The sequence below is a fragment of the Platichthys flesus genome, chromosome 1, assembly GCF_949316205.1.
Source record: "Platichthys flesus chromosome 1, fPlaFle2.1, whole genome shotgun sequence".
Lineage (NCBI taxonomy): Eukaryota > Metazoa > Chordata > Actinopteri > Pleuronectiformes > Pleuronectidae > Platichthys > Platichthys flesus.
In genome coordinates, this window is record NC_084945.1 from 19,185,339 (window position 1) to 19,202,758 (window position 17,420).

Below are 17,420 nucleotides of genomic sequence, written 5' to 3' on the forward strand. Positions count from 1 at the left end.
CAGAAGTGATGCAGAGCTTCTTTTGTGTGACGCTTGCCTTCAGCTTCCTGGTACTGTTCACACGTGTGCGTGAGGCCACCGCTTACATAAACGATGACTCACTAATGACTGGGACTCACAAATGATTATCATGATGAAGCTAAACCTTTAACCTTGCAAACACACATTGGTTTTCCAAGCAACACTTCTCCAGTATCTGCGTAGGGAAACGGTTTGCCCCTGAGTGGTAGTGCTCAATAGGCATGTAATGGCATGCATAATAAATCGGCTGCACACATTCATGTCACCCTCAAGATTAAGTGTTAAGTTCAGGAAACGCTTGCCTTTTAGTCCTTTGTCATCAAGTCAGATTATATCTGTCAATCCTTTGGTTTATGACTAAATACCTGCAAAGGTAAAGACCTTGGGAATGAGACTTAACCACACCTCTTTATTTACACCTATATTAGCCGCTAAACATGATTTATTTATGTTTTGGCTTTGGAGCATCTTCATTGCTGTATCTGTCTCCCACAGCCGCAAGCACGTCTGTGGACTCTGTCTTATTTAAGCTTGAGGGTTTAATTTTGATGCTGAATGACCTTTGTATTATGTATGATCCACTTTCATGATAGGAAAGAGACAGGTTGATATTCTACAACTTCGATCAGCTCTTCATCTTCTGCAAAATCCTGACGTCACTGGAGAAGATAAAGTTAAAGTGCTGTTCTCTGAAATAATCTGCCCAGAATAGAAGCTCATAAATAAAGGTCGCATTGGTAATGATATCAGTAATAAATGAGACAGATTCCTCTCAGATAATCGGAGTCAGTGAGATGACACCGGGTTTCTTATCTTTGGACGATATATATGATAATGAGTGAATGCGTGATGGCGTCCGTTACTTTCCATAATGTGATCATTTCTATTAAGAATGACATTTGGAGTTTATCAAGCACATGTCATGCACTTCACAGCTCCTCCAAATGCAAAAGGCTTAATATATCTTAATATATATTTTATTTTACAGCAAGTTGCATTCAAAGGTGCAGTTTCTGAAAATGTGGTGCAATGTAACAGCAGGTCAACATAGCAGCGTACAATATAAAAGCTCTGCAGCACCAGCCACTGTACAACAGTGTGATTTTGAGGCTACATTTGGACTGATACATGGAAAAAAATATTTTATTTTCCTCCAGCCTTTAGAATGTACTCTCCAACCAGATATATCCTGTTGTTTGTTTCCATTGCATTAAAAAGGTGACTATAAAAGAAAAAATTGTGCTCTTACATCGATAAATACACATGGACTAGACAGCACTTGATGCCACTTCAGTCCAAAATGTTTTATGTCACAACATTGTACAAAAACACTAACCTCTGACTGGCACCTGTAACCAAGGGTTCATGGTATTATAGAACACAATCCCAGGACAAGCCAATACTTCTGATTACACAACAGCTTCAGTCACAGCATTTCAACATACATTCCCGTGGAGATTTATCACAACATGTGAAGGGATCAGTCAACAACAAGTGATCATGATGCGGAATGGTGGCTGTTAGAAATAAGTCAAGTCTTATTATTTATTCATCCCCTTCCCTGGGGTCTGAGGGGTTTCATCTATCGTCCCTCCAGCTCCTTCTTGTTTATGTGGAGATCTTCATTCTGTGTCTGTCTTAACTATGTTGGGAGCATCTGCAGCTTTTTGTGTAGTTGGGGTCTTTGTGGCGTCCTGCTCTGTCTTTCTTGGCACTCTGGGGCTGCCAGCGGCTTTCCGGCCCGTCTGGGGGCTGGAGGAACCAGCAGCCATCTTGCGTTGAAGCAATGGGCTCCTGGAGCCTTTGGGCTTTGTTGGTGTCAGTAAAGAGTCCATGACCTTCAGTGACCTCAGGCTCAGCAGACCACAGAAGTAGTTGCACTGGTGCTGAGAGACAAACTGCTCAAAAACTTTGGGATTCCCTTCAATAGATAAACCTTGATGCCTGCAGAACCACGCAGCAAAACCAAATGAAACAGATGTATGATCAGAAGGGACAAAAATCGAATTAACTTTAAAATGCAGGTTTTTAAAGCATAATTTACATAAACAACACAATGGAAATATACTGACCCAGTGGATTTGACTGAAATCCCAACATTGGTGAGCCTGGTGTCAACACCTGCAAAAATAAAACCATGCAATCACTTTATTTTTCTCTTATCCATGTGGTATATTCAGACGTGACACATTGAGTCTAACAAACCATTAAAAATGTGAAAAACAATATTTAAGCATGTCCTGAAATAACAACACACAGAATACTAAAAATCTGATCAGCATAAACAGCGGGGTCAGGTGTCCCTTACCTTCCAGCCGAGTGAGGAGCAGGTTGCCATTGGTCCACTGAAAGATCCAGTGCTGCAGGGCACAGCATTTCTGCGCCACCTCCGAACCGGTTTTCACGTCTAATCTGCCCGTGTGATCCAGGACACAGTGTTTCTGGTAGACTCCAGTCAGATCAGCCTCCACTGTGGCGTAGGGGACAGTGTTTGCTGGTCGGTAAATCAGGTAGACTGGAATCACCCTGTGTAACAAAGATCATGGTGATGTGTGTTATGTGCTGTAAATAACACCCAGGCTGTTATAACTTTAAACAGATGGTACTCACTCAAGAGAGGAGCCAAAATTATCAAGCACTCTTGCTTCAGCTGAGAAGATTTTGCAGTATTCACGAGCCAGGTTCTGGATTTTACAATGCTGTGGGCAGAACATTGGAGGACAGCCAGTAAAGATGAGCTCAACCTACACAAGTAAATGTGTTAAATCTAAATTTAATTCAATTTGTGCCATAGTAATCCATATGTGGGCGGCAGGACCGACACCTGACTGAGTCACTTTGATGCCAAAATTGTTAGCTTACTGTTTTACACATTTTCGGTAAATCTAGGATGACATGGATAGTATGCGAAATCCAACCTTCCCTACATACCTGCTTGATGTTGTCCAGGTTTCTCTCTAAAAGGTTTCTTTCTTCTTTGCCTCCATATGCGATAGGGTTACTTATTTTGATGATGCATGTGTTACCAGACTCAAACACAGGCTCCAGACCATAGATGACTTTTGCCCTCCAGACTTTGTGAGAGCAGCCAAAGCCGATGTGTGACTCCTGCATCGTTATACGGCCAAATAATTTGTTGGCCCAGACGCCAGAATCAGCCAAACCCTTGGTGAATATCAGGGGCGTCATTTCGATTTCTTCTCCAACTGCACAGCAATAATGATAGTAATGCAAACTGATGTTACAAGGCCAGGCAGTCAGATGGGCATATCAGGCTTGGACAAAAATCTGTGACTAAGACATATAAACTCGTATCTTACCACCAAGATCCTCACGTAGGGACATTCCGGCTATAACTGAGAGAGCAGAAAAACAAAATGTGATGTGCTGTTAATAAGTAATGAAAAGAAAATGTATACTTTAATGCTAAATGTAAAGAAGACGACATACTTTCTGCACTAAGCAGTGTGTCTGTTGAGTCCGTCCCATATTCGTTTGTGATTGAGCAGCCGTAAACACCGAAGTCTCTGGATGATGCCTGAACAATGGCAAGATTCACCTGAGTCTCATCCCCTGCACTGAAAGAGAAACATGTCACAAATGATACAGAATCTGTAAAAGAACGGTCTTTAAAAATAAAGAATACCTAATTTAACCGGAAATACAGTAAAACTGAATATACTTTTGATTTTGTTCCAATTTTAACCCTATAAAAAAACGTAGCAAACCAGAATATTTTATGAGGAGTAATACATTTCAAAGAATTTTTATACGAGAACTCACCTTCTTTTAATCTGCGTGATCACCTCTTCATTTTTGTACCATTTGATTGTAGAGTCACTAAGAACATTGAAGAACTGGCACCACAGTTTCAGGTGTCCTGAGGCGTCGGAGAAGGTTTCGGCCCTGATCTTGCGGATAACTTGAGGAGCTGGAGGCAGAGACAGACAAGACACACACACACACACACACACACACACACACACACACAGGTCTCAGTTTGTTTTCAAGGATATATGCTAATGCTGGCTCATCTCATTACTGGAGCTTATTCTGCTATATAAATTGTATGCTGTTGCTATAGGAAATCAGAAAAATTACACATCTTTTAAAAATTTTAATGACAAAGTTAGCTATCAAATTCAAATCTAACCACTTCATATATTGCAAGACTATCACACACTATATTGTTATCAGATATTCATGAAAACTAAAGTGCTTCTCACGGGACATTGCTGTGTTCAATTGTTTCAGAATTCTGGTAGATGGTGCTGTGAGCTAATGAACCGTAGGAAAGGAGTATTAATCAGTCTGTGAACATTTTTATTCATGACGATAGTTTTACCTTTGAATGGGTCGTGTTTGTCCTTCTCTGTAGGTTTCCCCTGTTCCTCAGTTTTCAGGTTGTTGGTCTTCTCAGTGGGCTGCTGGTTTGAGGCTTCCATCTCTAGCATTGTCTTTCTCCTGTTCATAAGAGGAGAACGTCTTTCTACAGGAGACGTCCGCTCACCAGCCGGCTGACGAAGAGCTGTCCGTCGAGACAGGCTTGGAGACACAGAGGGGGTCACAGGACTCGTGGAAAGCTTGAGGTTCTGTGTAGAAACCTCCTTTTTCTCAGCTTGGTTATCGACAGGAAATGTAGCCTCTGCGGCCTCCTCGGATTTGGACTTGGGCACCAGGATTTTACGGCGGGCCCCAGAGGCCAGCTCTTGTGGAGTAGCAGAGGGAATTGGTGAAGCACAGTCTCTTCTCTTTAGCAAAGGGCTGGCCTCAAGAGTTGGACTGATTAAGGGGTCGCTCCTTGAGACTTCCTCCACCATAGAGCTGTCTGGCGGAAGAAGTTTCGGGATATTCTCTTGTGTTTCTGAGCTAGATAAAGTTTGAGCGGGAAACATTTGCACACTCTGCAAAGAACTTGTGTTTGTGTTCTGTTCTTTCATGTCGCAGGGATCTAAAAGTGTTGTGGAATTCATTTCAGTAATCTCCCTTTCAGGTTCGCCATTGAGTATAATTTCTGGAGTTAACCTTTTAACCGATTCCACTTCTTTGCCTTGAGCAGGTTCGTTTTGGACATGCTTCACAATCATAATATTTGACTCCTGACTGCTGGACCTTATAGTCCCAGGTCCTCGGCTGACAGTTCCGGATAGGTTTGAATCTGATGCCGGTCTGTTGGCTTGTTCAACCTCAGCAGTTGAGGGAGGAAGTTTGTCTTGACTTGTGAGTGAAACAACAGGACAATCTATCGAAGGAACCAGACGTGTTGCCCCAGTGTCCACAACACCTTCATTTTGTTTCTGTGGCGGCTGAAGAGGTGGTGAAGTTTTACTAGGAGTATGAATTTGTTCCTCTATAGTTGTATTGAGTTGAAGATACACCTCCATAAGTGTTGCCTTTATGTTTGTTGGGGGAGTATCTTCAGTAATAGTCTCAGATTTGCTTTCAGGCGGTGACTTCTTCACTTCCACTGTACACTGTCTGTCATCATGTCTCAATCCCTCAACTGTAATTGGAGCAGCTGCTGTTGGTTCTTGAACTGGCACTGAATATGTTAGAGTGGGATCAAGTAGCTTTAATTGAGATCTAAGAAGTTCAGCGATAGATATGACTTTTGACACAGGTTTAGGAATTTCATTGAAGCCTAAACTTTGCTCCTGTGTGTTTTCTGGGTTATTTGGTAACTGTGACAGGACATTCTCAGATATATTTGGCCTTACAGTCGGCAATTCTGGACAATTTTCTTGCACCACTTTTGATTCATTCGTCTCTTTGGAAGAAGCTTCCATAATTTCAAGATCCACGTCTTTATCCACAGCATCTCTACTCTTTTCATCCGGAGCAGCAGCGTCAGTCTCCATTTCAACTATCTTCTCAGTTGGGTCTACTCTCTCAGACTGCATTAATACCTTACCTACCTCATTACCCTCTACCTTCTCATTAACTAGTATATCTGTGCCTTCAACTGTTTTAACAGCCGTATCTGCTTGGCTCTGGAGGGCCAGGGATGAAACATTACACTCTTGGTTGTCCACACCACCATCCAGACTTTCAACGGTTGGCTTCTGTAAGTCTGTTAAAAGGACTCTATGGCTTTCATTTGATCCTCTGGAATGATCCAATGTGTCCTGTGTCATCTTGCCAATAGGTCCTTGAAGACCACGCTGCACAGACGTGGTCTGCAGGTCATTCCTCGTCGTCTGTCGTTTTGAAGGAGTCTTATGTGGCTGTTGAGCCTCCAGCGTACCCTGGCTGGGTGGAGGCCTGAGGCTGACAGGTGCATCATTCTTGTTCTTCTTTGTACAGGCCTGAGTAACCTTGGGACAGAGCACAAGCAGATGTTTCCATGTTGTAAGTCCCTTATCCCCAGCTATGCAGGACATGGGTGAACACATGTAGTTTTAAAAACAGCAACAGCTTAACCATGAAACAAACAGAGAAAGGAATGGCAAAAAGAAAAGATATAGTTAGTAACTGCAGCATGTGATCCATCCTGCTCTGAGGGCCACATTTTACATTGACTCCAATTTTAGATTCCATTTAACATTTAACTGTGCCTCAAAAAGCAGCCACATAACTCACTGTGAAAATGTTCAGCTTTTAAGATCACATACAAAACTATATTTCTAATTGTTTCCCTTCATGGTGAGGCCTATTCAGAAACCCGGCCGCTAGTTTACATTGAAGTGTAGCCAGAAAGGTATGCGAGTCATTTCAAGAGGCTTGTCAGCCCTGCTGGGTTTTGTCTCAGGTCTCAGTGCCGTCAGCGTTCAGCCATGTCGCTGTGGCCTTGACCATTGCATAAGCAGCGCACAATAAAGATTCCCCACCCAGACAAGCAAAATGATTACAGGGGATGGAGGATAGAACCATGTAGCATACAAATCTACAAAAAAAAATGTTTTTCTTATTACTTACACTCATATGTGGTATTATTGTCATTGCATGTCTGTATTTTATTATGTCTTTTAGTTGCCCTAAACCTTGCTTTCAGGATTAGTAAAGTTGTATTGTCCACAGGACACCATCCATTTTACTTCTAAGCAATATTTCTAAAACTATTTTGAGAAATACTTCCTAGAGTTAGATAAATACAGAATGCAGAAGATAAATACACTAATATTATCTGGTGATTAAATATATATTTAATGGCTACAGCCTGCAGCAACAGAGTTTAAAATAGCACAGAGGATGGAAACAGGGGAAACACCCTGTATGGTTTCATTCAGCTGTAACTAAATCTGCCTGACTAAACCTCTAAAGCTCAAGGATCAACACATTATATCTTGTTTAGTTGTTAAATTGTTTGTAGTTGTTAAGTGTAAAACCAACAAAAATGGTATTTTAAAAGAACAAGCTAGCCGTTTCCCCCAAGATTCCTGTCTTTGTGCTAAGCTAAGCTAACCCCCTTCTGCTCTGTCAAAATGTCTATCTTAAGAAGATGCTTCTCTGGTCGTCTCTCACACCTCTGAACTGAAAATGTCAAATGTGCTGAATCAATGTAAAGTCAGGTGACTAAATCAAGGAAATAGCGACATGAAGTGTCTGAGTGAGGTGTTGGGCCACTGTATGCTTCAGTGCCCTTTGGTATCACAAGTCTACAAGTCCCTGGACACTACTAGACAGATCAATGTTATTCTTTAAATGATGTAACATGTTGACATCACTTTAGAAAGTAGAACAAAATTAAAATCTCAAGTTAAGTAACTCAGATCTCACATTTAAACCTTAAACCCTTGAAAACAGTGGATTTCTGAATTGATTTATTGGATGAGGCAGTGTTTTACGGTTACAGTTAGAAAGATACTAGTTTCACAACTTATCCTACGTTGAAGTTGTTCACCAGAATTTTCTATAAAACTTCATCCCCTCCATGTTATGACAGACTCTGCAGAAAGATACTTGGTTGTTCCTTCTTTACAAAACATTGCTCAATGTTGGCTGATGATTCTGTTTCACATATTGGTCTTAATTTCCCTATATACATTAAACTGTCTTGAGATCTGCCCTGTCAACCTCTTTCAACTAAAACTTTTTTGGGGTTTTCCCTGTAATTTGTCACCTGGCTTTACCATAAGCAGCTGTCAACGCATGCGTCATTTAATTCTTGTCACACAGCACTGAGCAGCTATAAATAGCCTCTGGGATTCTTGTGTTAGTGATGAAGCCTGTGTTGGCAGTACAAAGCACTCATGAGCTCATGCGAAAGCACTCACCTCACTCTCTGGGACGGGTCGCGGTGCGGACACACTTTTTGGGCAGGGGCCTGATTCCTTCTCAGACGGCTTATCTCCAGCCTGTTCACATGGAAGCTCGGGCAAAGCAGCCCTGATTTGACACGGTGTGTCACCTGTCGTGAGCTCTCTGTGTCCCAAAGTTACACTAGTGGAAGTATCTGACCTCTCATCAATATCCATGGCTTTAACATCTCTTTTGATAGCGTCCTTCTCAGTTGTGCGTAGGTGTGTCGATGCCACTCTTGACTGTCTTGTTGAGGTCATGTTGAGGTTGAGGTTGGGACTTTGTTTCTGCGTTTCCACATTCTCCTCTTGGCTCCTGAGTCCAGCCTCATTCACATGCTTTGCCACATGATTATCCTCAGGTCCTGACACGAGCTGACCTTCAGAAGTAAGAGCAGCAGGAGATAGTGAAACAGGGAGCTGCCCAATCTGTGAAGGCACATGACACACGCCATCACCCTTTGAAGGCCTTTTAACTAGGATTGCCTTCTCTGCTGCAGACTTTTGACGTGGTTCTGTCATGTTTCTGTACTTTGGATCCAAAATTGTTGGAGTAGAAATCTTCTCTACTTCCATAACTTCTTCTTGATTCCCTTTACACGGTACTGAATCTCTGCAGGTTGGAGCTGCAGAGGCTGAGGTCTCGTCCTTTGCCCTCCTCTCCTCAGTCGCCCTCTCTCCCAGAGCATCTGCTTTTGCAACTTTTGCGCAGTTAGACATTTTTATCTTCTTCTTGACAAAGGGAGTCTTGGGTTGGTGCGCATTTAAAATCTTATGCCCACCATCATATGTGTACGTTCCGCCCTTGCTTCCATTTTCAGTTACGACTTGTCCGTTAGTGACTGGCTTTTCCTCAACTTCCTCCACAGTGGCCTCCTGTAATCTGGCCTCGGTCACTGCAGCCACAGCCTGCTGGTTCTCCTCAGTGGCCTCCTCCTCCGTGGAGCTCGGCGTGCTGAGGAAGGCCTCCATTGTGGAGCGGCGTTTCCTCTGTGCCCGGTCGGGACTGATGGTTCGTAGCGGCTCCTGGTTTTCTTTACCTTCTGCTTCCCTGCGCCGATTCTCAGCTTTTTGTTTGAGCTTTGCAAAGTAGCGCTGGTGGATCTTAAACTCGTTCATTTCACCCACCTCCAGAACCCCAGAGCAGGACACGATACCTTTACTGTTGATGGCTGAGGCCTGGTATATAGCTGCATCCTCAACAGTGCAACTGCAAAAGAAGACCATTTAAGTTCAAAATGAAATACATCAATTAAAATAGATCAAGAAATCTAACTGATGCAACAAAAGTAAACATTGATGACAAGAGCACTATTAAGGGGATAGGCTCTTTTTTTATGTTTACTAGGTTGAGGCAGTCTCAATATTTGTTTGACTAAAAAGAAAGATATGATTAATACAAACAGCTTTAATACAATGTTTTTTTGTCAGATTGTTCTTTGCTGTGTAGTGTTTCTTCTTAATGTAAAGTATGATCTTGGTAATATCTTGATATAATAAGTGTTGTCATGCATATTAGTGGTTTGAAACATACTTACTTGTAAATGTGAAGGGAATAGTTCTGTCCGTTGCGGAATATTTCATATTTAGGCAGGCCACAGTATCTGTCTAACTGCACATCATCCTTATACCAAGTAACCTGAGGGGTAGGGAATCCTGAAAAACAAATATTTCAGGGCATTGGTTAAACAATTTCTTTATCCAATAAACATAAGTAGCAGTTTGGGTTATATTGGCTAAGAGCAATGTTTTCTTGAGTAATGAAATAGCTTTATTTGTCTTATTGTCTTGTTAGCCTTGTTATAGCCATGTTGGGAATCTTAATGATTTTCAAATGCTCAGTAAGTATAAATCCATGTGTATGATGTTGTTTTGTAATTTTGTTTTTCTACTTCCTTTTAGTTGTTACCGTCTCATGCACATGCTATTCAGAATTAATTTGTTTTATTGAGCACAATGGGTTACTGTGTCCAGTTGCAATATATTTCCATTATGTCACACAAGGCCTTAAACTGTTAGATGTTTGAATCATGTGTTTACCTGTAACCACACATGAGAACTTCACGTTGCATTTCTCTGACACAGCTTTTGACTTGAGGGTGGTTTCAAAGGAGGGCTGCGTCTCCTCGGTCAGTTGTGCCATCACGCTGGAGAATGTGCTCCTGTAAGACAAGGCAGAGGGCATCGTCATTATTGTGTTGTGAAGGTCAGCAGCATTGCAAGTACAGCCCTGTCAACAAGTTAATTTTAATTATATCGTTTTTTTGGAGATTAAAATCCAGATCATTCTTTAATTTCATTTTTCTAAACTTTCTGATTTGATCATTTAAAGTCACATTTGAGGGAAAACATCACATGTCAATTGATGCCGTGCATATTTGTGGCTTTTCCTCAGACCACATATGCAAAAATAAAATGTACAGTCCAGAGTGATTAGTTGGAGGTGTCATCAGTTGAGTTGAAATTAATTCCAGAAATTAGCAAATCACTATAAATAGTGTGACCGAATATTGAACCATTATAGCATGTGGAAATGCCCAAGGAACATCACATGGACATCACAGTATAATATAAAGTGATCAGGGCTTGCATGCATATCCTACAGAATCATTATTATGGTGCTTGGGTTAATTGCAGTTGATCCATGTCTGGTGTTGACATCCATTTCATTGCTGGGTCAGTTTACGGTTTAAGGATAGTGTTACACTTCACCGCACGTTGCTCACCATTAAGCAAACAAAACAAGACAGCAACGATAAAGACGTTCACTCTTGTTATTTATAGGAATAATATGTATGGTTTAATGTGTGCACTTCAATATAATGTTTGTGTTCATGTATTTCAAAGTTTATCTACAGACATGCAACAGAAATAATATCAGAAATCAGCTTGAATATAACTTTAAAACAAAGGTTTTGCAGGAAATCTGTCTTGTTTTTGGTTAAAAAGTAGGTTTTCTGACAGGATTTTATAGTGAAAGTCTATCATGCAACTACAATGGCACTAGATCTGGATTTTTTACGGGATCTGCACCAAATTGCAGACACTCATAAACATCAGTCCCACACCAAAATAGCATGGATTCTAGCTTGAGAAACGCCCAACCCCTCCACAAGATGTAATGGCAATGTTATCCTGCTAAAGATTACTGAACATTCTTGGCAGAGATAAATAGCGGGGTGCTGGACAACACATACTTCCTTTGCTAAGTTTAAAAAGCCCTACAATGCTTGTTAAAGAAAACATTTTAAAAAAAATGGATCCACCTAGAGTTAATCCGGATCTGACCACAATCGAATGGTGTCTTCTTTGTGTTATGCCCCACTCTTCCGCCAAATTTCATGAACGTTGATCTTTTGGTTTGGTTTTTGGGTAATATGGCTGACATTCAGACAGACACAAGCTAATAGCAATTAAATCCTGCTTGTTGGAGGTAAAACTACATGTGGAACTCACTGGTTTCGTTCAGGTATGTTGCCCTGAAACATAAACTATATAATCCATCAATATTTATTGGTAAACACATCATGATAGACTGAGACCTGAAGGCCAGTGCTCTTGTTTCATGAACAAATCTTTCCATGCAGGATCTGTTGTCAGTGGATTGCACGATGTGAAATGGGCCCCATGGTGCATAACTGAGATGCTGTTCTTAATCAGCAGTATATTTAAACTTTGGGACCATGGCAACAAAGCAAAGAAATAACATGCCGCACACTTTCATCCCAGGTTAGGAAAACCATGAAGTGTTGACGTCTTACGGTGCCCACGGAGTCAGTGAAGAATCTGTACCTGGTTTCTGGCCTCACATTGGAGAGGTAGCTGCAGCCGCTGGACCTACTACTGCCAACAATTGTTTCCCCGTTGGTGGATCTTCCATTCCCAGAGTTGGAGCGAGTCGGTGCCCTCCGAGAACCCATTTCAAACAGATATTGTGACACGTGAGGATAAAAAAAATATGTCTTCAGGAAAAAACGTATTCTGGCTTTTCTGGGAGATGAATTCAAGCTAAGAGAGAACAAATTAGAGAAAGAATGAAAGATGATAATGTGACAATAGACAGAGGAACAGAAAGACACACAACTAAATAAACACAATGATCTGCCCTGTTCATTAGTTACATAAACAGCATTCAGTTGTCTATTGTACAAAGTTTACTCACCGTCCACAAGTGTCTTTCCCTCCTTTGACAGATACCCCACAGCTCTGACTTAAGGCACAGAGATTTCCAATCTTACATGAGCATGCGTGGGCTGCTGGACTATTTATAGTTGGCCTGCAAATAGGCACAAGAGCACATCAGACTTTCCAAAACTTCCCTTTGGACCATAATGTAAAAAACAATCAAAGCGCAGCAGCAGATAAAACAAACATGTAGGAAAAAGCTTTTGCATAAGCAATTGAAATACTTTTAGAAGAAGAGCTTTCCCCAGGTATCCCATGCCACATACAAGGTCATCCCAGATTTGGTAGCTCCCTGAATAGGAGGAGAGGATTTAAAAGACAGGGTGAGGGTTTTGTTTTTCTATTCTCCTAATGTACATCGTGTGCTCAGAAAAAAAGGGGGACTATTTGTGTGGTCAGCGGTCCTCTGAAACTTTTTAGCTCATGTGTTCACACCATAATAAAGAATCACATGAGCCTGTCAATCAGGAGGATGAGGCCTTCATTTTACGTCCATTAAAATGAGCCGCCCATTCTTATAGTTGCACAAGGTTCTGGTCATAAAACTGTGGAGTAATGTTTTCCACCAAGGCCTGTTGATGCCGAAGCAAGACCGCATTAGGTGAAACATTAATTCAACTATCTTCTTTTTTTTTTTAAAGGCTGAAAGTGTGTTTTTGTGATATAATATAAAATGGAGAGGCCTAATCATATTTCTGTTGCATGCATTGTCCCGCGGGTGACAATTGCAGTAGATCCCCAGAGATGAAGCAGTAGGAATAGAACAGCCTTATATAGGCACATCCAACTGACTGCCAAAGAGCTATGGGCTCTTATCTTTACACAAGCCAGCACACACACACACACACACACAAGCGTGCCCACACACACACATGCACGCACACACACACACATACACACACAAAATGAACCTGTTTTTTTTTAGTATCTATATGTTATTTCTTTGATACGGATTGTTTGTTGATATTTTTCCTCTAAAATATCTCGATTAGGACAATTTTAAATAATTGTATGTTTGAGGAAAAAGGCACAACAAAATGACCTTTAAGAATGGTAAACAAAATGTGACCTCTACAACTCATCATCACCTGACACAGTGTGAATACGAGATCTTTGTAAATCACTGTCCCCGAGTGAGTTCTCACTAATTCACCTTCTGATAAATCAATTGCAATCAACTCCTCATGTTACCACATTCACTTCTCACATCACACATGCCTGTATGCCGTCTGTCAAGCTATTTAAATGTTTCTGTTCCATCCATTAATCATCGTCTGAGACTCCCTCACTTTCCCTGCCAGCGAACGGATAAACTGCCACGACTCGACCACCAAGATTAAGAATTTAATTTCAAAATGAGATAAACACACTTATAAATCTTCTCATGAACAATGAGAGAGCTTTAATGGACACACGCAGTGTGACATTTCACATCGCATTCCACGATGATTCCCATACAACACACACGTACACACACACTTCAGTGATAGACATGTATGGGCTGGAGGACCATGTGTGTGACTGGCTGCCAGTTCTCTGTGAGGGGGCTGGAAAACACAGTTGCCTCAGCGTGGTCTAGATATTCTGGATGGGGCGTGTGGAGAGAGATCAAAGCACGACAGGGTGTGGAAACACCACAGAGACTGGGGGAGTCGCTCACATGATTCTCTCTGACAGTGTATTCCCCTTTAAACGTATGAATAAACTTCTCCTGGTGGGAGGGGGACTTCCTAGATCCTGAACCAGAAATACAGAAAAGATGTTCACTCATGTTGTTAGATAGCTGGTAATAATCTGAAAGCGATCTGCAACTGGGCTAGTAAAAATAGGATTAAACTAAATAAACTAAATTGGCACTCATACATCAGGCCAAGGCCCAACAGTCTCCTTATGAAACCACATTTAAATTCACTAGATCCAGATTTTTATTTGGATTTTATCTAACTTTATCTAAGCTGGGCCTGATTTCATCCATGAATTATCCTCTGAAGGAATCAACGACGTTGAATGTTGAAAAACTTCTTGGGTCACGACCCTCTAGAAGATTTCATGTAAATCAAGTATTTTTTTCGTAATCCTGCTAAAAAACAAATGAACGCAGACGTAAACTAAACTTCCTCACCGGAGGTAACAAAATATATGATCAAATATTCTTTGACATACATCAAACAGTAACCTTTCCATGAAGTTTTGGTGAATTCCTGTCAATTTGATGATCCCTATACTCAGAATAAATCACTACGTCAGTGTTTGAACAATCCCTCTCCAAATCTGAATTCAGAGGGTTGGGTCTGTGGGGACAAGAATTTAGCATTGCATGCTCATTGCCTCATGCCATCTATCTATAGAGCCTGTTAAAAACCCTGTTGTGGTTGAGTCTGTAGAGGGTTGACAGGAGATGTACCCTGAGATCACTACCTCTGGCTCTGTTTATACCATTATCTGTCTGCCCCCACATCATTTTTCTCCAGCAGGGATGGGGGAAGGTTACTGCAGGGCAAATGTGAATGACTATGACCATTCATTAGAACCAGAGGGGTAATGGACACATACAGGTCTGCAGGACTGTTGTTGTTCAGGATATGTGCGTGTGTGTGTGTGTGTGTGTGTGTGTGTGTGTGTGTGTGTGTGTGTGTGTGTGTGTGTGTGTGTGTGTGTGTGTGTGTGTGTAGCATAAGCACAAGGGTGAGGCATCTAGTTGTGGCCAGGGAATGCATTATGTCAATGACTGTCCCCTCCTCTCTAAGATAGAAGTACAAGATCGTATGAAGCCAAAGTAATTCTCATGATGGGGATCTAAGTTTCCATAACATAAATCATTACGTTTTAAGGTGAAGACCTGGGTTAAGGTTCAGTGTAAGGTTTAGGGTTACAGTTAAGGTTAAGTTTTAGATTAAGGTTCAGGTTCGGGTTCAGGTCCGGGTTAAGGTTTAGGGTTACGGTTAATGTTAGGTTTTAGATTTAGATTAAGGTTCAAGTTAAGGTCAAGGTTAGAGTAAGTCACCAGCAAATCAGAGGATGTCAATATAATCGAATGCAATGTCGGCTGGAGTCCTGGAGACATGACCGTGTGTGTGTGTGTGTGTGTGTGTGTGTGTGTGTGTGTGTGTGTTTTACTTTTGTGAGAAACATTTTGTGCATGAAGTGAGGATCTGTGTGAGGGTTAAGTCTTGCTTTTGGGGCTAGAATCATGTTTTGTTTTCAACTGGGGTTAAAACATAATCCTCTGAGTGAGTGCTTTTAAGAGTTTGGGTACATGGGAACCGTGAGTTTTAAAGTCACTTTCAAAGACCTGCATTAAAACCATGATTGATTCGTAGAAATCCCGTCCAAAAATGAATAAATATATAAACCAATAAATTCTCTGCCCTTGCTTTACATAAAGAAACTGTTGACATGACATATCTAGAATAAATAATAATGAATAACAGCAATAATAAAAAAAAAAAAATCATGATAAGAGTATATTAAGAATAGGTATTATTTGAGTTAATTAAAACCGTTTAACATAAATTTATATACATGTATGCATACCACAGTCAAGTATGATAGGATTAGGCATTTAGATTTAATGTTAAGGTTAGGTTAAGTGGCACGGGAGTGGATTATCCAAGGAGTCAATGTCCTCACTAATATAGAAGAACAAGATTGAGTGTGTCTATGTGTGTGCCGGTGGAGACAGCGAGTGGCCAAAAAATAAAAGGTATGAAGCAGGTTCAGTTTCACCATTTATTTTCCAGCTCCATGGACGTCAAGTAAATAGCGACCTTTCAGCATGTGGTCGTGAACCTTTCACTCATAACTTTGTCCTGTCCCCCTCTGTTCCTCCTCAATTTGTCATTAGCACGGCTGACAAATTGTGTAATTTTTTGTATTAATCCCACCATTTCATTTAAGCGTAACAGGCCAACAGGAGGACACCTGGCTTCAGTCCGACAAAATGAGCTGCGGTGGTTTCAATTTTCTGTGCAATTAAACAGACGCAGCCGTTAAAGTGAGGCTGTTTGAAACGTCTCACCTGGTGAAGTCGCCTCACCACAGGGAGCTTTTGTTGGTGGACGGAGCTGTGTTATTCGTTGGCTACACCGGCGCATAGAATTAGAATGGGATGTTGTGGTTAATCTTTAAAAAAAAATGGACATGTAAACTTTACCAGACTCACTTTAAGCCAATGAAGCAGCTCCTGCTTTAAGTCAGTGAATAATGGCCAATATATTTCTTTTTGTTTGGTTCTGTTGTCTTATCAAGTGGTTGAGTGGCATCATATTATTCTGTAATCTCAGTTGATCAAATTGATTTCTTACAAATGATGCTTCTATTGAAGTTGACAGAAAATGTAAAGCCTCATCTCTTTACAACATGCCGGCTGGACCTTTTGCTTTTCATCAATCTCGCAAATTTAATGTGAAAGTGGAAATGAAGTGTTTGATGTCACTACCCGTGCAGAGAATAGGCTCTTGATATAAACCACTAATATTATAGCTACATGAAACCCCAGCTGCATGGGAACACGCCGTCCTTATCCAACTGGGATATTACAGCACCCAGATCCAAGATGGTGTGAGTGGTGAGGTGTTGACACACTGGGGGACGGGGGAGAGGGGCACTGCAGTGGACGAATAGAGGTCAAGAGAGTTTTATTTGTCGTTCTGATTACAGATCAATGAGGGACTGAGGCTGAATTAAATTGCTTTAGGGCCAAAGTTGCAGATAAAATTATGGATGATTTCTAAATTTCCCACAAATCTGTACACAGTTGCATGATTTTAGTTCAGTCAGGCTTGTTGGGGTCAGACCTGTTCTGTGGTTGTGTCATGAGAGTTCAACAGCAGAGTGGCCCGGTGCCAAGTGTAACCCCCCCCCCCCCTCACCCCCACCCCCATACATCCATGCAGACGGACAGCAGATTGTTTTGATGTTTGAGAGGTCTCAGTGGAAACTGAGCCTGGCTTTGTAGAGACGTCTGGCGCGCTGCTG

At 41.4% G+C, this 17,420-nt stretch overlaps 1 protein-coding gene across 1 annotated transcript; it reads right to left on the reverse strand.

Moving 5' to 3' along the window:
• Positions 1-982: 982 nt before the first annotated feature.
• LOC133953943 (alpha-protein kinase 3-like) lies at positions 983-12,480 on the reverse strand. The gene is made up of 14 exons (XM_062388134.1): positions 12,421-12,480; positions 12,051-12,266; positions 10,299-10,420; positions 9,797-9,914; positions 8,235-9,468; positions 4,367-6,335; positions 3,805-3,952; positions 3,472-3,599; positions 3,342-3,377; positions 2,953-3,227; positions 2,632-2,720; positions 2,330-2,547; positions 2,094-2,142; positions 983-1,965 (listed from the first exon to the last, which is right to left on the reverse strand). Exons 2-14 carry the CDS (start codon positions 12,176-12,178, stop codon positions 1,644-1,646), a joined length of 4,836 nt encoding a protein of 1,611 aa, XP_062244118.1. The 5' UTR covers positions 12,179-12,266; positions 12,421-12,480; the 3' UTR covers positions 983-1,643.
• Positions 12,481-17,420: the final 4,940 nt, after the last annotated feature.